The sequence below is a fragment of the Mugil cephalus genome, chromosome 10 (assembly GCF_022458985.1).
Source record: "Mugil cephalus isolate CIBA_MC_2020 chromosome 10, CIBA_Mcephalus_1.1, whole genome shotgun sequence".
Taxonomy (NCBI): Eukaryota; Metazoa; Chordata; class Actinopteri; order Mugiliformes; family Mugilidae; genus Mugil; species Mugil cephalus.
In genome coordinates, this window is record NC_061779.1 from 3,793,421 (window position 1) to 3,818,740 (window position 25,320).

At 45.6% G+C, this 25,320-nt stretch overlaps 1 protein-coding gene across 1 annotated transcript; it reads left to right on the forward strand.

Moving 5' to 3' along the window:
- Window positions 1-2,798: 2,798 nt before the first annotated feature.
- On the forward strand, window positions 2,799-19,837 carry tshz3a (teashirt zinc finger homeobox 3a). The gene is made up of 2 exons (XM_047596809.1): window positions 2,799-3,644; window positions 15,577-19,837. The coding sequence occupies exons 1-2, from the start codon at window positions 3,605-3,607 to the stop codon at window positions 18,885-18,887; spliced, it is 3,351 nt and encodes a 1,116-aa protein (XP_047452765.1). The 5' UTR covers window positions 2,799-3,604; the 3' UTR covers window positions 18,888-19,837.
- The last annotated feature ends 5,483 nt before the right edge of the window (window positions 19,838-25,320 follow it).

The following is a 25,320-nucleotide window of genomic DNA, read 5'->3' on the forward strand; positions in this document are numbered from 1 at the left end:
GACGCCGTAACTTTGCTGCATTGTCAGCCAAAATCTTCGTAATGGTCTCATTTGTAGTGCAGATGTTTTTTGAGATTTGTCACGGACGCAGTGGTTTTTTTTTTTTACACCGGCGTTCGTTTCGGAGGACACTTTGGGGCCACCGCATGAGAGAGAGTTCCTGCCCTGCCCCTTCTGTTGTCCGGGGGGACCGCTGCACTGACAATGGTGTCACCTCTCCCCCGGGGGGACACCTTGGAGTGATTTGTGGTCGGGGAAGACTGATGAACTGCTATTGCCACCCTGTTTCTTTGCAAGATCAATTCTACATGTTGGAGTGTGCTTTATGAATGATGGAGACCTCCTCAAGCCATCCATACAGCTGCCCAAAGACACGGCCCTGGCCCCCATAGCACCTACAAGGCAGGAATAAAGCAATCACTCTTCTCAACAGGGCAATGCATTATGCACCCGCACTCACACATGAACATAGCCACATGAATACACGGATGAGCCAACAAACAAAGCGCATGCACAGACACACGCCGGTATCCGTTTGCAGGGAATGAATTGCGGCCCTATTGGGTGCAGTTTTGTGGCATTAATGTATTATTCAGAAGTATTTTTGAGGATAGCAGCAAAACTTTGCCACATTACAGAAGAGCGGTCTTCAGTGGACAAAGTGTTTGAGAACGAGACTCGGAGCAGAGAGAGGGAGAGACAGAGGCGTCACTTTGCACTCGGGCTTTGATGCCTCTCTGGACAAACCCACAACTGGGCGCAGACCAATAAGAACAATTTAACGGTATTGAGGGATCACTTGCAGCACACATCTGAAGGCTGAATAGCATCATGAATAGGAGCAGCATACATGGATGTCATGAGTCCTGCCTCCCGCAGAGAGCTTGAAAGCAAAAAGTAGAGCGCAATGAATACTTGAGTGTTCTGGAGGCAATGGAATTGAAATGGTCCTCTCTTTTTTTTTCTTTCTTTTTTTTCATGCCACAAGATTTTTAGCAGAAATATGGAAGCGGCTCATGCTTTTTAATCACAACTCTGAGATTGATTGAGCGAACTTGTGTGCGCAAATCAATGCGGGCTTGACAGATGTTCCTCTTTTATGATAATCCTGGTGTCAAGAGCGAGAAGAGAGGAATAAACGCGGCAAGGCTACCTGACCTAAGACACATAGTGAATAGTTTTCAACATACCAACTTCCTGCATGAAAATGCATCATTAAAAAAAAGGAATAATCCATCTGTGAGACTATTTTCTTTCTTAAATAAAGTTCTTCACATTGCATTGCATGCTTTTATCTGCACAACAGTGTAATAAAACACAAACACACATCGAAGATTTGCGTTAATCTAATTTTATGCTGGCTTCCTAGCGACGTGCTAAACATCCAGCCACGCTGCAGTCTCTTGATATCAGGGTTTTAACGGCTGAGATACCTTCCATTTACAGTGCGAGGCTGGGAGAGGCGCAGCGTGGAGGCCCATATACTATTTATGGGTTAATCGATACAGTAGCAGGATGACACCATGTCCCCTCTACTTTCTGTCATGATGATGGCTCACTAATTTTGGAATGGTTCCTTTCTCCTGCTGCCTTCAGCGGGCTGCGAGATGGTTTAATTTGGCTGTAAAAACGCCAATCACCGGGTTACTTCTTCTTCCTGGGGGGAGGTCATGATGGGGGCAAGTCCATAGGAGGAAATATATTCACGTAGTTCTCTTAGAGACACAGCTAACCCCTGACATCCCATTTGGGTTGTAATTTCATGTTGTTAAAGTGACAGGGACCCAGCCTCTGCGCTCTCTTAGAGAGACGGGGAGACGAGTCCTGATCAGAGAGGCCTTTAGTTGTCTGAGTGGGGTGTGCACAAGTATCTGTGTGTGGAGTGGGGGGGGGGGGGGGGGGGGGGGGAGGAGCGGAAAGAGAATATGTGAACGTTACGTGTGCAAAGCAGAAATTGTAAGCGCTGCATTTGTGTGTCTGCAAAAACATGCGTGTGGGCGCTCAATGCCACATGTTTTGGTATTTTGTGTGTGTGTTTTCTTGCTGGCGGAGGTCAGCACACATCAGAGGCACAGGGGCAAGACCCGGATGCCGTTGCACTCTGCAGAGACACTGCTGGCTCGAGAAAAAAGAGAGACAAGTGGTGGAAAAAAAAAATCTAAAAAAACTCATTACCTTGGCACTAAGACTTAACGCCGCTTCCTTGAACTGGCTTTGATCTCTGCCTAATGTGGATATATGGCAGAACTGATTCTTTTACTTTGATGAAAGCTAACATTTAACCGCTCACATTAAATTAGCAGGGAAGCGGTTTGCATTTTGGATGGGGAGGTGGGGGTGGGGGAGTTGCTTGACAAATTTTTGCACCATTTATAAAACTTATTGACTCTGGGAGAAACACGACTTACGCAGAGGCCACTGCCTCAGTATATCTCCCTGTGTGTTCGTATTTCACTGCTTTTAAAACACATTGTCTTTTTTTAACATCATATTTATATGTGATAAGCTATATTCTTAAGTGTTAATAAAAAACATATCACAGCTTTGTATCTGACTTTGCTTTAGATAGATGAATAGAGATAATAGTTTAAGGATCACAATAAAATGAAAAACAAAAAAGGAAGATGTTGAATTTAGTGTACACATGTACATATCATTAGAAACTTTGACAAAGTATACATAAATAAGTGGACGTGTTGAGTGTGTGTTGTGCACATTGGATAAAAAACACATGTCATGTTAAACTGTGTCGCAGTTTTAAGGTGTTTTATTGCGGCAAAACAAATAAAATGCAATTATTAATTATTACATGAACCCATATCAAAGGCAGATTAAATGTAGATGCTGCACAAACAATTAAAATTAAATGAGTCTCTATGACGAGATTTTGAACTGTAAAAAAAAAATAAATAAATAAAAATAGAATAAAATAAAAAAGTCAAAACTTCTGGATGGATTCAAACTAAAATGTGATTACGCGTGTTATTCCTTGACGATGGATTGTTATTCAGACAGTTCGTGGGTTTTATTTATTTATTTATTCATTTATGCGCCTTGGAATAATAATCAGCCTCCCGTGCGCAATAATCAGCTCCTGAGCAGTGATTCAGATGAAAATCAGAGGTAGGAGGACACTCGTGTTTGGTGTCCGCCCCTCTCTGAGAAGTAAAGAGTTAACGGAGCGGTGGGTTTGCCCATTCTCCTGCTGTGAGTGACGCGATCATCTCTCTTATCCCTCAACTTTGCCTGTTGCCAGACCAGGCAGCCGAGGTGGACGCTGGCTATCACCGCTGACATTCTGAACGCGATCACAAAAAAAAAAAAAAAAAAAAAAGCAAAGGGAAGGAAAAAAACAAATCACGTTCATCCCACCTTATTTATTCACTGTCCCGCCGACTTCCCGTTTGCAGGCTGCTAATCCGTAACGATGATTTTTAGTTTTTCTTTCCATCGGACTCCCCGTCTACTATACGAAGGCGTAAATCTTTTTTGAGTAGAGGTGGATCTTCCCGGATACGACGAAGGAGTAGCTACATGAAATAAAAAAAGACAGAGAAGACTTTCGCGGAAATCCTCACAAATAAAAGATTTTTTTTAAAAAAAAATGCCACGGAGGAAACAAGAAGCGCCCAAGCGCGCAGCAGGTACGTGTATCCAACCAGAATGTGCGTAAAATAAGGTTTAGCGTGCCAAAGCTGCGGCTGTTCCATTTGTTTTGTAAAGCTCACATCGCAGCCACTGCATTTCCGTTTCCACTTTGTGTCTTTTGCTCTCCCTGTAACGACGCGCTTTATCACTCTTGGCTACTCTTGCGAGGCCCCATAGAAACTGTCACCTTTTCCCTTTTCTTTAAAAGCGGATGTGCTGGTCGTGTTGTGTGGTTTTCGCTCTCCGCGCCGTGCGGTGCGGCTACTGTAGCGCCGTCGGACGAGTCGGCTACTGTAAACTTTCGCTTCCCATTGTTCCAAACTTGAATCCCGTATAGTTTACCGATCCTAACGCCGCCATAAATCCGATCTGTTGTGCGGGGCGGACCGTGTGAAGGTAGTCTGTGTTTTCTCCTTGATGGTGATTGCCCGAGGCGTGCCATAAGGGGAGCATAAGGGCTTTGTGCGCATTTGATCCGAGCGCATAACTTCTTTGCACAAGCGGAAAAAAGCCCTACCTCTGAGGGTTTTCTTTTCTTGGGATAAGATAAACAATTTGAGTACAGACAATGGGGGGTTCGTGGGCTGGAAGGAGCCATAATCGACAGTTGCCATGTCTGATTTGACGGTTGATTGATTGGCTGTCATGCGGCTTTGATCTGATCCTTCCCGATTTGCATCAGAAAATCACTTCCCACCATGTGCTGCAGGCCCCTGACGTCACGTTTAAACCACTTTGAAAGGCCCTGTGTACTTTTTACTCCCTCTTTCTCTGTCAGTCTCTCCCTCTCCCTCACTCACACACCACACACACACACGAACACTGTTTCTATCATCCCGTTGGTCAAGTGACTCACGAAAGAAAGTGAAAGAAAGGGGGGACAAAGTGGTTTCACAGTGAGACATCATACACACAAACGGACACGCACTTCCAGCAGAGAGCATCACACTCCCATGCTCACTTTTAAGCGCGCGCACACACACGTTCACACACATACAGTGGGTAGAGGAGGCGGGAGGAGTGGGTTAGGGGTTGTAAAAGGAGCCGTGTGCTATGTAATGGAGGGGAGGAATGGGTTTGCTCTGTCAGACCGGGCCGTCACAACGGCTTTGTTTCATGTTTGATTTAATTGTCTCTCCCCTGACAGGCCCATTCATCAATGGCTTTAATGGTCAATCAGAGACAGGCTGAGTGAGTGCTCCCATTCTGTTTAGCCATAAGCTGGCCTGGGCTTTTATTTCATCAAAATGCCCCAGCCTAATGTACATGCTCACTGGCTCTGAGTGGCCGCGGGGAGCACATAAAGAATGACTGAAAGCTTTCTGATTTCGGATCAGTGAGAAGGATGTTTTTTTTTTTTCTCTCCTTTCCTCTTCTTCTTCTTGTTCATCTCCTCCTCCTCCTCTACTCCTCTCCGCTCTCTCCTCCCTGCTACACTGCTGTTTCTCTGTTGACGAAAGGGAATAAAAGGCTGTAATATAGATCGTTTTGTGTTTTTAGAAAACAACTTTTTCTCCCTGAAACCACGCTTCTTTGTTCATTCATTCATCTATTCATTTCTTCATTTTTTTCACGCTCCCCTTCCACCCCTGTCAGTCAGCCCGTGCAGCTGCAAGTTATAAAGTTGTCAACTGTTCAGTGGCACACAAAGGGTGATGATGAATTGATTGCAGCACAGAGCATGGTGATAGAGAGAGCAAAGAAAAGGATGACAGATGATGGGCCTTGATTAGGGACTTAGGGGGAGAGTCAGCCCACTGCAACCTTGAGACTTGCATGAAAAATCTACCCCCCCACCACCACCACCCCACCATACACACACACACACACACACACAAACACGCATATACACACCCACCCACCCTGCTTTGCTCTCTCATTGTCTCTCAACCACACACTCCCTCAGCTTCTCCCTCTCGCTCTTTCCTGTCTGAGAGGGTTTCTCTCTCCGCAGTAGAAAACTTGTTTTGCCTGCTTCATTAGCGTTGGTCCAATTAGCCGTGAGGCTGATGGAGTCCTGACAGGCCCTGTGATTGGAGATGACAAGCTCGGGGTGCCCGGCCCAATGAGGTTTGCCACCACTTTGATGTAATCAACTTGATATTACACAGAGACGCTCGCCTTTGGTTGTGCTGTAACTCAATTTTCTGCTGCAGGTGACAAATGGGCCTGCGTACCTGGGTCAGGTCTGAGTGCTCTTAACAACCGAGGGCAGTTGGCCGCGTAAACAACCGAGCAAACAGGGAGAGTTTTTTCACCCGGCCTCCTCCCTTTCGTGGCCGGAGATTAGCTTCGCCGCGGGCACGAGGCCCCGGAGCTGTTGAAATGGCTTCAGGAAGTCGAAAAGACTCCATCGAGTTTAGCAGGAAGTCGACGCAGACTTTGCGACGTGCGCGCAAAGATGCGCAGCGCTTGCAGAATGGACGCAGTGTGTCCGCTGCGTCCGGAGAGCTGTAAATGTCAGCGAACTCTACTTTTTTCCTCCCTTATAACTTTCCCTTTGTTCGCTTGTGTGAGATGGGCTTTGAGGGTGAGCCCAGTGCAGACGTAGAGGGGCGGAGGAGTGGGTCCGGTTTGGACGGCGCTCTACAGCAACAGTTTCTTCTTTCTGCAGGGTCAGGATTACAGCTGCCAGACTGGCACCCATCACTCACGTCCATCTGCGTGTGCGCTCAAATCCGTGGGCATGCGCTTTCCGATTTGTTGGCTTTGAATGTGTGTGTGTGCGTGCGGTTTGGCTTGTGATACTAATGAAAGGAATGGTAACCGTAGAGCACCTGCTGGAGCCGGGCCATAATTCTCTGCACCCCGTAGGCCTAAGGTTTCTTCTTCCCCTTCCTTCAGCCTCTGAGCACGTGCATTCACCAATCTAGAGACTCAACACGCAGATATTCGGAGTGTTTACTCTAGTAAACGTACGATTGTTTACGGCACACGTTGCAGACACGCGCGCGCGCGTTGTGGCTGGCTTGTAAACGCGGCCAGTGAAGTAAGCTGCTTTTTTATCTGTCTGTCTTCCTGTTGTTTATGTGTGAAGAGCGTGCCCTTACGGAAGCAGCAGGGGAGCTCGAGTTAAGACTTAATTGTTCGGCCGACATACGCGCTCTGACAGCACTAGCGAGCTTTAACAACAATACGCCTCCGCTGGCGTTGTTTGCAGGTGTGAGCGAGGCAAATGTTTTGGCCTTGCAGGCCCCGTTGCTAATGAAAGTCCTGTGGCTGGATTCCGGCGAGGTTGAGTCACGTCTGTGATCTATGTGTCTGATAAGTGCATACCTAATGAGGCTGTGAGCACCAGTGGAAGCAGCAGCAGGAGGAGGAGGAGGAGGAGGAGGAGGCGGCGGAGGAAGGCTGACAGAGTGTTTCCCACAGGTATTGACAGACGCCTTTTTGTTTTTGCCATAGGCCTTTACTCCATAAATCCTGCCTGTGTAATGATAACAGTACCACCCTGCCAGCAAGTGACTGAAAGAGAGAGCATAAGAGAAGAGAGAAAGAGGGCAGAGGAGGAGGAGGAGGAGGAGGTGCCAGTGGTGGGGATGATGAGGAGAAGAAGAAGAGCGGGGGCGTTGAAATGGGCCTTGTCTCCTTTTTAACACACACTTGGCAGATGTCAAGCCATAGGGCTGGGCTTTGGGAGAGAAAAAGAAGTGGAAGTGCTGTAGTAGTGTCACAAATAGAAAACCTTTAGCCATCCGCTCTTCCTTTCAGCTTTCAGTGTGCTTTCAGCCGAGGTTTTCAGCCGAGACTGCTGTCTGGGCACTGAGTCTTAGGCTTTGTAAAAATAGTCCCACCGCTGTTGTGATAGATGCAGCTGCACTGTGGCGACAATTGGGACAGGCTGGATGCCTCCAACCCCACCACCCACCCACCCACCCATCCACCCAGCCTTCCCACCCAGCCTTCCCACCCACCCTCTCTCCGTCTCCCTCCCTCTCTCCCCGTCTCCCACCCCTCCCGGAGGTGGCGAGCAGCGTCAGAGCCTGGTGGGATGTGTGCTCTTTTTCGGGGAAACTGAGCTGCGCCGGTCTTCAGGGGTCCTGAAACCCAATCCAGAAGGAGAATAGCCCGGCCATGCCAGAGAGCCGATTTCCTTTTCAACAGAGTCATTTATCACTGACCCACCCTTCGCTTCTGACACGGTGACGTGTGTCATTTATCAAACAGGCTTTACCAGACACAGAGAAGGGAGGTGGATAGGGGCAGAGAGGAGGAGAAAGAGAGAGTGAGAGAGGGGAAAACAAGACAGAAAGTGGACTGAGAGAAACAAAGAGAAGGAGAATGAGGTGCAGAGACACACAAACGCCAGTTTTTTTTTGTGTGCGTGTCTGTGTGCGTGTCTGTGTGAGACAGAGTTTTTCCAGAGAAGAGTGAGTTTTCCTGAAACCCTTGAGGAGAAGCGCTTGGGAGGGGAGATTTTTTCGAGATGACAGGGAGGATTGAGTTACACTGAGTTGTGTTTTGATGAGTGACAGAATGTTCTTCCATGACACGTCCGTAGATGTCTGAATGAAGGGGAGAAATATGCTTTGAGTATACAAGTCCGACAAGTGTGTTGGTGTTGTTTACTCATCATAATATATGCAGAGCGAGTGCGGCGTAGAGGCGCTGTAGGGGTAGGGGCGCGCGTGTGCGTCTGTCTGTCTGTCTGTGTGGGTGTGTGCGCGCGCACGCACACACGCACACACGCACACGCGGCCATATGGCGTCAATGTTTAATGCCGGGTGTGTGCGTGCTGCTCCCTGATGAACGGAGCTGACAGGTATCACTCATGCAGCAGCCTGGCCTTTAAATGAACCCGAGCCGCTCTGCTCTCCCGTGGCCCTAACAGGCTCTCTCCAAGATGGATGCTTCTTTAAAAATCAGATTAATGATGGATACCAGGCTTATAGTGCCATTTATCATGAAGAATATTATTTAGGCCGGCCGTGTATGGCTGTAACTGGAGAGCCAGGACGAGAAGAAGCAGGGTGGAAAGCCTTAGACAGACACTCACTGTGTGATGGATGGCTGAGCGCTCTCTCTGAGTGTTACTAGACACCAGTGCCGCAGCAGTAAGCCATAATCAGATAGCCCAGGGATGTTTATCCCGCAACTACACTACCCAGATTGCCTTGCCTGGAGGGTTGCTTTATGAAAGGTATAGTCTGTCATTATTATCATCTTTAAAAAGTTAGTGGAATCACACACACACACACACACACAACTCTGTAAACACTGAAGGGCATATAGGAGCCTCTGAGCAGTTTATTGTTATCATACATTTCAAAATGACCTATTGGATCCAACTTAACAGACTGTGGCGATTACCCAGGAGTTTCCATTTTGCTTTTCCCAGAAGAGTCCCCAGACCCGAGCCGTCCCCCCAAAATCCATGAGTTAAAACTACAGTGAAAGGTCAAGGCAAGGCTGCTCCTACTATTGAAAAGTGGACAAAATGTTATTTGTTTTTTTTTTGTTTTTTTTTGTCCTCTCCTCGTTCCCTTCTATCTGTCTCCTGCCTCCTCCTCCTCCTCCTCCTCCTACACACCGCCGTGATTTATGGTAGCCATCCATCTTCAGGGTGCGTCCATCACCTCCTCGTTGCTAGGTGATCATGGCAGCAGCTGTGTGTTTTGTGAGTGGGGTTCAGTTGTGTGACTCCCCAGCCCCGATTTTATTTTTTAAAGTTTTTATTTTTTTAACTTTAAACACGCCCTTTGTTTTAGTTCCACCAATAAAGTGAAACCTTAAACCCAGAATTGATCCCTTACAGTCTAAACTTTAACCCCACAGTTCTTACTCTTTATTCCTATAGTAGCACCAAAGTCATGAATCTGTGTTAACCCTTAACTCGAACAACCGACCTTTTCAGTCGTCTGTTTTCTGTCCTACGTCCCATTTTGTGATGTTCGCCGCTTGTAGTTTAGGAAGGACGCAGTGACCAAAAGAATTATATAAGTGCATGTGCTGCTGTGAGATCCTCATGATATCACTTTCAGATTTTAAGCGGCTTCAGTTTAATCCAGTTGCGGAGCAAAACGTCGAGGGTGAAAACGTGCAAATTACCAACAGAGCTGGCTGTTGCAAATTGGTACCACTTTGATCTGCTGTTCTAACCATAGCTTGGTTGCATTCACTCTCATAATGAGATATGTAACGGAAAGTTCAGGGGCACTATGCTGAATCGCTGAATTTCCAAATAGCTGATGTTATCGGGTAAAAATAACCAGCGTTTGCTATGTGCTCAGCTGTAAATCTGCGCCACCTCGCTACGAAAAATACTGACAAGCAAAATAAAAATAAAAATAAAATACTCCCTATTTATAAAAATAAATAAGGAGTATCAAAAAGGTGTGGATCAGTCCTATTATTCAATTTTGTTTATTTTAATTTTTTTTTATTATTTTAATATGAGGCCTAAACAGTTCAGGAAATGGCTGAAACTGTAGTTTTTCTCGAAAACTTTAAGTGAGCTGTTGCGAAAAGATTGACGTAAAGCTGTGAGGAAGCTTAAGGAAGTTTGACTGACTACGTATCATCAGACGAGACAGGCTTGATGTGCATGTCGGGCTGGAACATCGGCTTCCTGAGGAGTCTCAGTCCTTGTTACTGCCCTTGGTTCTGCACCTGTGGAAGTAGTTAAAGTAGATTTTTTTTAGGGGGGTGTTTCCATTTTGTTTATCTCTTATTGTGGCTGTTTCACACTGAGACCTCCTGAGTCACCTTCCGTGTCGGGAGTAAGTAACGGGAGGCCTTCGTGTGTTTGCGGCTCATCTCGTGTCAGATAAACTAGTTGAATTTTCAGGTCTTGAAGGTCTGTGTGTGCAGCTGGCAGCTTTGAGGTCCAGTCATAACACAACAACCAGCTGAGGGTTGAATGTATTCCTTTTCTGTGTGTGTGTGTGTGTCTGTGTCTGTGTTTGTGTGTGTCTCTCCTCTCGCTAAGTGCATTGACAAGGTTCAGCCCTAAGCTTTGCCTGGGGCCAGAATGATCTCTCTGTTTTTCCCATCTCCCCTATCACACATCCTGCACTACAATCGGCGGACACAATGTATTCACAATGCCATCAGGGGGTAGAGAACACACACACACAAATAAAAACCGACAAAGACGTCCGCGATCGGCTGTGACACGACGTGCGAGCCCGCGCAAGCACAATGCGGTGGCAGAGCATTAAAAACCTAGAAAGTGGGCAGCGGCAGAGGAGGGGAGGGGGTGGGCCTTTTTTTTTTTTTTTTATCTGAAAAAGCGACTTATGTCAGGACTTGTTAATTTTTAAAATGGCCACAGATCACCTGTTACATTTTTTCTCGTGGGACTTTAGGCCAGCTTGTGAGGATCAAAGGGAGACGAGGGAGGGAACTAAGTTTGATTGAGTGTTTTACTTTGACAAATGTGTACAAGAGAAAGGCATTTTAGGTATGTTACTGATCTGCTGCTATTTTGACAGAATGGGGCTGTTTTGGACTAAATTATTCTAATCTATTTAAAGAGTTTCAGACAGCAGAGAAACTTGAGAGAGCAAAAGGCGGTGGTTTATGTTTTTTGTGTGTGTGTGTGTGTGTGTGTGTGATTGAGACTGGGGTGACTTCCTGTCCTGTAGTGTTCTGGAGCTGTTTCCTGTCAGTAAGAGCCCCCCTGCCGAGGGGCTGCTTTGGTCTAAGGTCATCTGGGTCTAAAGGCTAAAATACTGTACACATGTCAAGACTTTACCATCATGCGGTGATGCAGTTTAACTCCCTCTGATCTTTAAATATCCTAACCGACATTTAATTGAGGTCTCGGATGCCACGTTTATCCTCCCGTTTCTCTTCTTTTCATCTTTTCCGTGGAACAAAATCACAGTATCACTAGTCACAGTTGCCGAATTTAGGCTTTTTCCTGTTTTAATTTTTATTGTTGGCTTTGAACAATGCTGCAAGCGAGCTATGAGAGACCACCCATGTGGAGAACTTCCTCTTTCCCGCATCCCATTTGTACCTTTGTACATTGCACAGTTATTAAATGACAAAGATATAAATTAGTCAGGCTCGTGCAGTACAGCTGAACTGACGTTCTTTGTCTTTTCCATCTACATAAAACAAAATAACACACGCTTTGATTTTCTTATGGACAACGTTGGTTTTCCACACGTCAAAACATCTTGTTCTTGACCACATTTTTTACAATAATTTCCGGGGCAAAATGAAGAGAGATGCTGTATATTTTATATCTCTTATCCATGCAGCCCCTTTTTAACAGATAAAGTATGGTACTCATGATGGCCACACAAAAGGCCTAACCTTTTTTTTTTTTTTTTTTAGTGCCTCTGGCAAGGTTGTGTTTTAGACCAAGCAGTTATTTGAGTACAAGGGCGAGATGCAGGTAGAGCCTTTTTTTTTTTAATGACACATCCTGTTTACTCTGCTTCTGAGTTGGGTGTGATCTCTCTCCCAGAATGTTTCCCCAGCTGTGGGAGCCTGATCAGGAATATTCCCCTCGGTCATCAAGGAGGGTTTGGAAAAAAAAAAAAAAAATGTTGTGAGGTTGTGTCCTCACACGTTCACATTCGCTTAAAAAAAAAATGCAATTCTCTTTTTTTTTGTTCAAGCGCACAGTCGAAAGGTGCGAGGGATGTTTCAGACCGCGGCATCAAAAGCGGACGGCGTTTTTCTGCAGCACGTACAGTATAAAGAGGAATAACCACCAGGACCGAGGGGAGGAGATGGAGAATGAGAGTAGACGTAGAAAGCCTCTGCTTCTGAGGCAGCCACAGCACCTTCCTGCTTAATCACCCCCTGTCCCTGCCCTCTCTGTTGTTCCCGATCGTCAGAGCAGCACTGCAGTATTTCTATCAGATGATCTCTCCCTCCTCGTCTGCGGCCCTTATGTTTATGAAAATGATACTCCACAGGAATGCCTCCTGCATGCCAAGATGTCACTGTCTTTCCTCATCGCTTGCATCTACGTTTGTGTGCTTGTCTCCGCGCGTGTGCGTCACTTACAACTGCCTGACTAGCTTTATTTATAATTACGCTCGTGTGTGTGTGTGTGTGTGTTGGGGGGGGGGGTTGTATTTGAGGATGTGTACGTTAAGGTGAAATGCGCGCTCCGTGTGCACGGGAGACTTAACATTTTCTGCAGCTCGTGTGTTTCTGTGACTTTGTTGTTGCTATTTCTGCGTGAGCTGTGACTGAATGCTGATTGTGTGAAAGTGCACCTACTACCCCTCTTATCCACCACCACCCCGCCCCCCCTCATGCACCCACCTACCCACCCACCAACCCAAAGGAATCATTCATGGAACCTAATGATTCTTGTCTTTCCACGTGGCATTAGCTCAGTTTATCATTAGAAGAACACACACACAACTCACTCTTTCTTCATCATTTTTTTCACACCTACACACACACACACACACTAAGAAACCTCATGCATTGGTCCTGCACCATATGCTTAGTTATTAGTTAAGGCTTCATCCAAGAGTATTGTTGTATTCATAATATTCATAATTTATTCTAAGAGAGCCTCTATACTCCCATCACCTTTTATTAGCTTGATAAATCACCTCTGTTGTCAGTCAAGGCAGGGAGAATAATTGGATGTGGTTGTCGCCCTGTGTGATGGATTATCAGTCATTGGGGATTAAATTAACAGATAGTGCTCAGACATAATGGTTTTTGTTTTGCATTTTAAATTGCCTGGGAGCACGGTTTTACTCTATAGGTTTTTTTATAGCTGGCCCTTTTGGACTTCCCTCCCCTCCCCTTCTCTGTGTTATCTGCCCTTAATGACAAATGAACAATAACCCACAGGGCCGCAACTCTATTAGTATGAAATGTAAAACATTTACTACCAGGTTAAGGCACAGGCAGAGGCTCCGGAGTACAGGTGCACAAAATGGGATGTGGTTACATTCAAAGTGGATGTGAGCAATAGCGAGACAACTTGAAGAAATATGTGGAGTATTTTCTCATTGAGGAAGAGAAAGGTGATCTGACAAGTTGGTCAAGCGATGTGCAAGGCTCGTCTGATGCGAGCTGACATCTGTGACCAGCTAGTCTGGACACAAACACATTAACTACCTCATCCTGGCTGGGTTTCCTCTTTCAGATGAGGATCTGACGTGAATTACTTCCAGAGGAGAAAGTAAAGTGAAAAGAAAGAGGGTGTGAGTAGTCACTGCACTGGTCGCAGAGAGATATCTCCCTTGTATGTTTGCCCATGCTTGAGCGATTTACTTCCTCATCCCCTTCTCCATTCTCCAAAGCCCCTCCCTCTCCTCCACGTCCACATTATCATAATTGTGTCTAGAACATGAGGGGCCGGGGAAGTGATCATGTCATTTTATTTACACCCTGCTTGGCCCTCTTTACAAACGACATGCCACTGACTGCCAAGCGGACTGGGGCCCGACGACATCTTTTGATCAGGGCTGTCGGGGCCTATCAGCGGAGAATGGCAGGTAATGGATACCCAGTGACAAACCAAATCTCCGGGAGGACGGAGAGTGGGCCGCACCTGCCAGGTCTCCATTAGGCTGGCCTCTCAGTGGGGCTGCCTGCTGACTGTGCCCCCAGGGTCCAAATCAGACCAGCGCCAGCCGCATGCCTGCCTAGAGATTGGCTGTTAGCACTGGAAATGAGAGTTATTTCAGCTATGACATTTTTGTTTAGACTGGATGCGTGTGCGTGGGGTGGCTGGGGGAATCAAGGATTTAGTCACAGTGCTTGTGTACAACCTCTAACCATGTGAGTGCTCACAGCCATAGCTACGCGTCCTTTCTGCGGTATTTGTCTTCGCATACGATATTGTCCAAACGGCGTGCGACCCGTCCACAGGCCATCCCCTGTTCTCAGAGATTATTTGTTTTTCCCTCAAGTTGAGCTGTTTTGTGAGTGAAGTGGCCAGGAAATGAGAGAGCGGGGGCCTGATGACAGGGGTGAGTGGTGGGTGAGTTGGCGTTAACGTGGGTAGAGTCGTCGGCACAAAGGAGCCCAGTGAAACGCGTACACACACAAGCATATGCACACGCCCACAGTTCGCGTGTTGGCGCCCACTGTTAACTTTATAAATATGCTAAGTGACTTATCACTTATGCATCGCCATCATGTACAATCCAAACTCATCCTTTTTATCCCTTTTTTCCCATGATCACATTTCACTCCTTCATCTATTTTTATTTTTTTATGAAATATTATGTTTGACATTTAACACATATTTTGACTGAGACATGCCCTTAAGAAAATAGTTTGAAACAAGACCGTCTCATTCATAATAAGAAACTAATGTACTAACTTCAGTCCACATGACTCTGTTGCGTGTCTATTCAACATATCCAGACTTTCCACATTTTGACATGCCTGTCTTGAAATTGTTGGAGATACTGTATGCTTTTCTTCCTTTGTGTATGTGTATGTGTGTGTGTGTGTGTGTGCGTGTCAGTATGTATGTGTGTGTAATCAGAGAAGAGGCAGATGAAGAGGCGTCAGACATATTAACTGACAGATGGAGGTTGATCCAACTCATTTATTACCCCAGAGGAGAATGCCACAGTGAGATTGGGCTTCATTAATTTCAGATTTAGTTTTCATTTCAAGCTGTTGCGCCCTGAGATAAATAAAATGGTGCATTATGTTTTTGCCAAGATATTTCTTTTTTGTTTTCCTCCAATAGAAGGAGTGAAAGGAGGGGAGGCATAAGTTCCGTGTGGCTGGGGTAGTATATAAATACAGGCTCGCCTAGAGGAAAATAACACCTCAACGGTTGATGAGGTGAAATGGGATGACTGTAATTTCTCAGCTCAGCTTTAAAGGCTCCCACACAGATGGCTCATTTATCCCTGGGAGTCCTCGGGCACACATAGCAGGGAAACTTTTTCTCCAGTTATTCTAACATAGCGTGTTCACTCCCTGCAATTTAACTCATCTCTTTCCTTCTCTCTTTGTCTCCGTTCTCCTTGCAGCCTATTCTCCCGAGGAGCTGACAGAGCACACTGTGGAGGATGAAGAAGCAGAAGCAGATAAACGGCCCTCGGCACCCCAGGATGACCTTTCCATGAAAGATGAGTTTGTGGAGCAAAGCGTAGGGACTGCCAAAGAGCAGGCATGTGACCAGGAATCAGCTGAGGCCACAGAGCTCTCAGGACAAGAGATGGACAGTGAGTCACATGTGAGTGAAACTAGTGACCGCCTCTCGGACTTTGAGAGCCCCTCTAGAAAAGTCGAGGGCAATTTGGTCACAGCATCTCTGAATGCTGGCACTAAGACACCTCCCATAGGCATGGACACCTTAGAACAAATGAAGGCTATCTACTCCAGCTTCCTAACTAGCCCTTTGTGGTCACCTCTGAACTTTAATTCCGCACCTCTACAAACACAGTCTGCGGCTTCTTCTACAGAGAAGCCAGCTCGCAGCAACAGCACTAGTAGCAGTAGTAGCTGCAGCAGCGGTAGCTATGACTGGCACCAGTCTGCAGTGGCAAAGACACTACAACAGCATCCTACTCAGAGCCGTCACACTGCTCAGTCTGAGCCCAGCCTCTTTAGTACAGTCCAACTCCACAGGCAAAACCCAAAGCTGTTTGGATCAATCTTCACTGGGGCCAGTAAATTCCGCTGTAAGGGCTGTAGCGCAGCTTACGACACCCTAGTGGAGCTGACAGTTCACATGAATGATACAGGCCACTACCGTGATGACAACCAGGACAAGGCAGGCAGCGGTGCAAAGCGCTGGTCCAAACCACGAAAGCGGTCCCTGTTGGAGATGGAGGGGAAGGAGGACGCACAGAAAGTTTTGAAGTGCATGTATTGTGGCCACTCGTTTGAATCCCTCCAGGACCTCAGTGTCCACATGATCAAAACCAAACACTACCAGAAAGTGCCTCTGAAGGAGCCCATGGCCCCCGTGGCAGCCAAAATCATGTCTTCTAAGAAACGGGGACTTGTGGGGTTGGACCTCACTGCTGCTCCACGCTCTAGAGAAGGAACCCCAAAAGCTAAGCACCCACAGACCGACCTGAGCGAACACTCGCAGAAACCTTCCTCCAGCCCCTACAGCACCCCAAATAGCCGCTACAACCACCAGAATGGTGCAAGCTATGCCTGGCAGTTTGAATCCAACAAATTCCAGATCCTTAAGTGTATGGAGTGTGGGAGTTCCCATAACACACTCCAGGAGCTGAGGACCCACATGATGGTGACTGGACACTTCCTGAGAGTGACGAGCTCTGTAGGAAAGAGAATCAAGACGCTTCCTGAGGCCACCTCCCCCAATCCTGGCAGAGTTACCACACCTCCTGAACAGAGGGTCCAGTCTGTACCACTGGCACCGTCCGCGTTCTCTCCTCCACCTCCTCAAACTACCACAACTCCTCCTGCCAACTCCCCTCCTCTGAAAGAGATAAAGAAGGAGGAGGTGGAGGAGGAGTGCACTAAGCAAGAGACTTTTGGAAAAGAGAAGGAGGTTGCGGTTACCGTTAGTAAGGAGGAAGAAACAGAAAGGGAGGAAAAATATGACATTTCAAAGTATAGCTATCTTACTGAAGAGGATCTGAAGGAGAGTCCTAAAGGTGGGTTAGATATTCTGAAATCACTGGAAAACACTGTCACATCAGCCATTAATAAGGCCCAGAGCGGGAATCCGAGCTGGGGGGGCTACCCTAGCATCCATGCAGCCTACCAATTCCCCAGTGCCCTGAAGCTCCAGCAAGGCAGCATGGAGAAGAACTCCCAGATGAAGTACTTGTTCAATGGTGGGGACATGGCGCTGTCCTCCCTCGCCAAGAACCAGCCCCTCGTTTCCCCACCACTTAGTCAGTCATCCCCCTTTCCCAGCAACAACTTTCAAGCTATGGAGGATTTAGTGAAAAAAGTGACTGAAAAAGTAGCAAAGGTAGAGCAACGGGTTAAGCAACTGTCTCCAAAGAGGGAGAACCAGCTCTCACCCTGTAGTAGTGAGGCTGGAGATTCTCACAAGGGAGGAGAGGCTGATTCACCTCGGGAATGGCGGGAAGTCACCCCAGCCAATAGCGACAAGGGAAGCCATAGCGACAGAGCATCCCCGGCAACAGAGCCCAAGAGAGAAACGGCAGTCAAATCCCCACTTGCCTCCACACTGAGATGCAGTACTGCCATTATCACTGGTCATACTCCTCCTGAGCAGCCCTTTGTCAACCCTCTAAGTGCGCTTCAGTCAGTAATGAACATTCATTTGGGGAAAGCTGCCAAGCCGTCATTGCCAAACCAAGATCCCTTGAGTTTGCTCTCAAAGCTCAGCCAGAGCATGGCCGAGAAAGCCGCTGTGGCCACCCCTCCATCACAGACCAAAAGTGTAGCTGACAATAGCTTCTGCCAGCCCAGCGATGACCAACCTATGGACCTTACAAAAGGGAAAAGTGATAGAGGAGGTTCCGTGGGCCCAGCCCCCCTAACACCCTCATCGACGGGCTCCTCAATCTCCCCCATCTCTGTTGTTACGCCTGCAAAATTAACAGTGGTCTCTCCCTACACATCCACCAGCCCTCTACACGAAAATGCATTGTCGGATATCTCAGACATGCTGAGAAACTTGACACAGTCCCACCATGTCACAAAGCCTACTTCACGATCCCGGGTCACAGATAAAACTGAGGTGGTAGGCTCCACCCATGACGACGAGGACACATCCCTGCACGGGCACAAGCGCAAGGGCCGGCACTCCAACTGGAACCCACAGCACCTCCTCCTTCTGCAGGCCCAGTTTGCCTCAAGCCTGAGGCAGACGTCGGAGGGGAAGTACATCATCAATGACCTCAGCCCGCAGGAAAGAATGCACGTGTCTCGTTTCACGGGTCTCTCCATGACCACCATCAGCCACTGGCTGGCTAATGTCAAGTACCAACTTAGGAGAACAGGCAGAACCAAGTTCCTCAAGAACCTGGACTCCGGTCAGCCCACATTCTTCTGTAGTGACTGTTCCTCACAGATCAGAACTCCAGCAGCTTATGTATGCCACCTGGAAGCCCACCTGGGGTTCAGAATCAGGGATCTGGCCAAGCTGTCCTCCAAACAGACTGCCAGGGACTCCCACACTCTCACTGAGAAACTAGTGCCCATGGAGTCCTTCCTTACACCACAATCACAAGATGACTGCAGTAGTAATGGGACAGTGTACCGCTGCCAGCTCTGTGTCCGGAAGTTTGCCACAAAGCATGCCATCAAGCTCCACCTCAGCAAGAGCCATGGGAAGTCTCCGGAGGACCATTTGCTATACTTGTGTGAACTAGAGAAACATTAAATGGCTCTTTTACAGTAGATATACTGGAAAACATATGTAGAACTGACTGTTAAAAACAAAAGATAAAAACGGAATATTTGAAATATGTGTGTGACGATGCACAAAATGCCATAAACTACTGTTTAAAAAAAAAATGTCAGCACAAGGTGTTAGTACACCTGTACATCTATTCGGCCTATAAGCATTTCTGATTTCTCTGTATTTCAAAAGACATTTATTTCACATCAAAATATACTGTAGGTCAAAGATATTCAGTCTGCTTTCACTTTGGTGAGACAACACAAGACTAATGGAAGTACTTTTTTTGACTAGAAGTTTGGCTTTTAACTTGAAATGTATTAACTTTATTGTATTTATTTTATTTTTTATTTTTGTGAGTTTGGTTTGATTTGCTGGTAGACTGCATGTTTTACTGTTACGTTTGTACAGTCCTGTCCTGTCTTGTCCCGATTTTAAAATGCCCTCTTTCAAACTGGTCATTTTTTTTAACACCTTAAAACAGCCAAACGCCTGGTAACGCTCCTTAAAAGAGTCTGCCAGACAGCAGAACTTCATTGCTTGTTTTTTATAGTTTTCTCTGTACAGCCTATTGATTTCCTTGCTGATTGTAAAAGCTGCCTTGTTCTTTATCATTGAGTGAGGGGCACTTTAAATCCAGGTCTGTGTAAAAAAACAAAAAAAACAAAAAAGAAAAAGAAAAAAAGAAAAAGTGTACATACCGTGTGTAAGCTTACAATTTGCTGTTTAAATTATGCATACTTGTTATATTTCCTAATTTAAGAGGACTATGACTATCCACTGGTGCAGAGCCTTTGAAGAAGATTAAAAGGACACTGTTTTGCACAATAGTTTTATAAATGTTATTTGATAAAAAAAAAAAAAATAGAACAATACAGATATGTTAATGCCTTGTGCTTCTATGATTAAATTGAATTAACTGCTGCATAAAAGCATTGTTTTCTTTCGCATTCACTTACCAGAGATTTGCAGATCGGGGTGTACTTTGAATTTAAAATACTCAAAATATAATATTCGTGATGAAAATGCTCCAAATTTAAATTGCAACATAGCATGTAGTAAAAAAAAACAGTCCCATTCTGTTAAATAGTGTCAAACATTACCATGACTAAGCATTCACAATACTACAGCTGCAGTTAATACTATACGGAACGTTAAAAACATTTTCCTCGCAACCACAATTTGTCAAGTATTACTGATGATTTCTGCGTTGTCGCGTTTGTTGTCGGGGCGGACTCGAGAGGTGCGAGCGGTGCCACTGCCTGCAAGGCGTCTGGCAGGTGGTGTGTGCTGCATGTAAACCACCAGATGTTTCTGAAACGAGCCACTGGAGGAGGAGGAGGCAGGCGGACTACAACAGCAGGCAGAGTGGGCTGATTACCACGGGGGCTTGGATGCCATCAGGAGCCCTGGGCACAGACAGCAGATCTGGCACACACCTGGACTCGAAGACCGTCCCTTGGAAAAAATAAAGCGGATCCTATATATGCGTGCTGAGACAAGCTGACAGTGGTGCAGAATGCACAGACAGGTGCTATTCCCTCAAAGCAGGCTTTTGGATCTAACAATATTACTGGCAGGTGTTGATGCTATCAGAGTAGTCACAATTCAGGCTCAGCGCCATATAATGAGAATGTTTTTTTTTTAAATGTTTTTAGTATGCATGACATGGCGTGCGCACACATCCATACAAACACGCATTTACGTCTTAGCCTTTCAACCATCCACCTTAGTCTCATTTGAAGATGCCTGGGAACACCATGTTCTTTCTGTTTGATGTTCCCAGGCTTTGCTTGTCATGACTGACTGACTGAGTGACTTGGGGCCGTGGAAGTTATCTGGTTACTATGGTGACGGCCATTTGCCCAGCCTCTAACCCTGCTTGCTCACTCAACAGAGGACAGCTCGAGTGCAGCACACCCATTTACTCTCTTAAATCTCATCATCTCGCTTCAGTTCCTCCCACCCGGGAACAGATTAATTAACACACACACACTGTGTCCTGACCCCGTCTTCTCACACAAACTCATTACCGCCTCAGACTTGCTCCCGGCCCTCCGACGTTTAGGATACATTGGTGAAACGTTGTGGGAGAACCCGGTGATGACTCACATCTGACAAGCAGAATAAAGCCCTTAACAAAGGATGATAATTGAAAGATGGGATTCAGGCCGGTAGCCATTGATAATGCAAATGAAAGAGGCTCAGCGGCCTTATTGAATATCTTGCGAGTTTTCGGAGCTTACCAAGTCTTTGCAGATATAAAATTATCCTTCAGACATGATCAATTTTTTTCCCAGCCGGAACAGCGGATGTGTTGATAATGCTTTCGGCTTAGTGAAGGACTTCGGGTGAGGATGGTTGGGGGCGTTAATGAGATAGTTCACACTTTGGGGGTTAATGAGGGGCTGGAGGGAGAAGGCTAAATGATTGGACTTCTGCTTGAATGAGCTTTATAGTGGCTGCTGGAGAGCAATGAAGAAGCTGCAGATCCGCTGTAGCCAATTATTTAGCATGAAAAACACAAACCTCCTCTCAATTGTACTTTTCTGCGATAATAAAGAAGAGATTAGATGTGTTATCTATTGTTCTTTTGTCTTGACTATCCTTGAGGGTTGGGTAGTTATAGACGCCGATGCGCCTCAGTGCTCCTAAAACAAAGTCAGTAGTGAAGGGGGAAGAAAGGAGGCGGACAGGACAGAGATAGGATAGGAGGACAATGAGTCCCCCCACTCCTCCACTCCACAGATCTCCCATCAGCTCTTGTCATCCCTCTAATGAATATCAGTTAAATTGCTCTGTGGATCTGAGGAGTTTGGATGTCAATGTGATTTGTGTGAGTGTGGCGGATGGAGGGGCCCAGACTAATGAAAGGCGAGCCTAGCCTGACAGAGTGATGAGCATCAAGCCCATCAGACCAATCACACAAGAGTGGCTGACAGCGCCGACAGACAGACAGCTGAGGAGGAGAGACCATGTATTTAGGAAAACAAAATGGCTGCCAAAATAGTGGTGGATGTCTTCAGAGCGCATTGATATAAATCACAACTGTCTCGGTGCGCTCGTAAGAGTTGTGTGAACTGACGCAGGGCACCGCGTTGCACAGTACCACCGGTTTCTGTAAATCCATAAATTGAGATTCATAGATTTATTAATGGGACCTCCCTCACATCACTTTTAATGCTTCGTGCTAATCAGAGAAAGCCCTAAAATATCAGCAGGTTCAGAAGATAAACAAAAAATCAACGTCTTTTAAGGAAGAACAACAAATCAAAACTTTCCCCAAGTCTTTTTTTTGGCTTTTTTGACAGTGTCGCTGTGCAGATAAGCTGACGTCTCTGAAAATACTCGCGTGCCAAGATGGAAGACAATGGAGAAAGTGTTGCTCATTCAAGCAGCCTCCATAACAGAGGTGACGTGACGCCTTCTGACAGCAGTGCAGGAGTCATGGGCAGCGCCAACTTGGCTTCACCTCAGACCTCTGACCTCTGTCTCTAATGTACACTGATAAAAACACGGTGCTCCATCTACTTAAAAAAAAAAAAAAAAGTAAGTTAAGTCAATTTATTTTTGCAGATGATGTCAGTTTACTTTAACAGGGTGATTTTACTTGCAAAAGCAGGTTTTTCAATTCACTTTTGTGAACAAAGTCAACTTTAGCCAACAAGTAAAAAAAAAGTAAATTGACTTTACTTACAGAATTAATGTTGTACCAGTATAGGCTACTCTTTGTTTTATCTAAGAGATAAAATGATGCAAAAAGTTGCCTCTCTTTTTGTTAAGTAGATGGAGCACTGTATTTTTATCAGTGCATGGCCGACTTACAGGTAAAACCCCTTGCTAACGGTGTTAGGTAACCTGCGTTAGCTCCACAAGCTAACATTACGTAGAGGAAGAAACACATCTCTGCTTACTTTAATTTACAGTCAATTGCAAACACTAGCTTGAAATTAAATTTAAATTAAGTATTTTAAAACAACTTGCTAACATTAGTTTCACATAAAAGGTCTTTTGAAGCCACTTGCTATTGTTAATTCCAAATTCAAGAATCAAGAGTCTCCAGTTATTTTACTTATTCGTTTCTACAACAATATAAAACCAGAAAGACTGCAGTAATTAACCAACTATATCATTAACTTAATTCTTACCTTAAAGTCCAGTCTCCCACTTTTTCCAATTTCTTCTTTTGTGGAGCTGGTTGGTTGGTGAGATTTACCCAGAATACAACAAGCAATATAGCTTATATAGTTACATATAGCTGGTTAATGAAAATATCAAAATTATTTGTATTTTGTACAAATGTAGACGAATTCAAAACATAATATATTCATGTCAAGAGACAAACGTTTTTTATTGTTATTATCACAGGATTAATTATGTTAAAATTACATATTCTTAGATTGAATTTTTTCAGTGTATGGGCTGAGTCCCACGCAGCCATAACACCCACTTATTCTTTTTTGCCTTGTCAACATCTGTGCGAGGCAGGAACTTACATCAAAGAAAATACATGATGTACATAATCTATATAACAGCAGAAAAAAAAAGTAAAAGGAGGTTAACAGTGATTTATGAGGGAGTAAGTGGTAAAGAGATGCAAACACAATACACCGAGACAAAGAGGTGAGTCTGTGATGATGTGATTTCCAAATGTGCCTCCTCTAGCTCCAGTGTTGCAGTGCTCTGCCTCTGCCGCTGCCTGAGATAGCTGTCAGAGGTATTTTGGTGTGATATCTGACAGATTTGCTAAAGACACTCGTCTCAGGGCAGTACTCTATATATCGTTAGTTTAATGCACAATGACATGACCAATTATAGCGAGCTCCATGCTCAAATAGCATGTCAAAACCTGTGTATCAATCCATTAGATCCTGTCTCCCATCACATTAAGTGGTACCTTTAGCTATCTGTTCGGCACGTAAAGAAAAATGCTGACGGAATGGAAAGTCTGCCAGTGCTGTTTCGCAGAACTGATGTCTTTTGGAGCAGGAGCCTCTTCTCTCTCCTTCCTTCTCTCTCTTATTTTTTTTTTTGCTTCTCTTTCACTCACTTGCTCATCCAAGCCACGGAGCACAAAATGCATAAACAATACATCTAGATAATGGCCTGGATTGTTTACTTAGCTCTGAAAATGTATTTGTGCAAAACTCTAAAATGCATTTAGGAGGAATCATTCACTCCGTGTAAAGCCTTGTTGACATTGGGGTGCTCTCAAAAGCAGGGGAAGTGTCACAACAACATCATATTTCACTGTATCAATTGGAATAAGAGGACATGATGTGCATTACTTGTAACAAAACCAGTGGAGTCCCCCAGTAGCTGCGCTGCCTCTCCCAGCGTTTTTGCATCAACCTGCTTTGTTGGCCACGACAGTGGGTGGGAGGAGGTATGTGATTTAGTGCAGTTGGTCCTAACGACCTCTCTGTCCTTGTGACGAGGACACACAGCCTCAGGGCTCTGGCATGGAGGATGTGCCTTGGACCGCCTGGCACCTCGCCTGGCACCACGCGTGGCAACACGTCCACACTCTGCCACCCTTCTGATGGATTGGCCTGTCTCTAGTGCCACCTTCATGAAATCACTTTTTGATTTGTTGTCATGTTTTTCTCCCCTTTTTTTTTTTTCCCGCTTCTTGGGTTTTTCACGGGTAAGAACACCCTCTGGTCAGGTATTACAAGAGTGATTAAATTAACCTTCAATAAATCAGCATAATAGAGCATTACCTGAGAGTGTGTGTGCGTGCCTGCCTGCCTGCCCGATGATACGAAGGTGTGCGATCAAGAGGTCAGCATCAAATGTCCATCCCGGACGACTATATGAAACACAGTTGCCCCGTGGCTGAAACTGCTCTTTGCCGATGTGCCATTTCACAGGAAACACATCAATAAGGCGCGATTACAAGGCTGACAAAATTAATCTCGGCTGTCATTTCACAGGGCTCGGGGTTTGAGAGTGCTCTGATCAAGTTACATTAGTGGGGAGCTACTGAGTGATTTGGACTGGAATCAAAATCCATTTGACTTCCTTTCTGTTCGAGGAAGGCACCGCGAATCCTTTCTTATCCATTGACATTTATGAGTGTATTTTAATCTATGTTCCTGAATTTAATACATGTAATGGTATGAATATGAAGCTTTGCATCGGCAACTAGTCTACGAGCTGACTCTTCTGGTGTTCATTTAACCTCCCAAGACCCTACGTCCTCGTATTTAAGTGTTAGGTTTGTGGCAGATTACTCTGCTTCATTTAAACTTTCCTCCTCATAAAAGTAATTTCAGTGGATTCATTCTGTGGCTGATCACTGAACAAAAGTGGACAAGGTTCAAAACCAAATTCTATCAACAGTAATGAGCTATAACTTGCTAAATTGGCAAGTCTTCGGTTGAGGACGTTGGGACTTAATTGTTGGCACGGC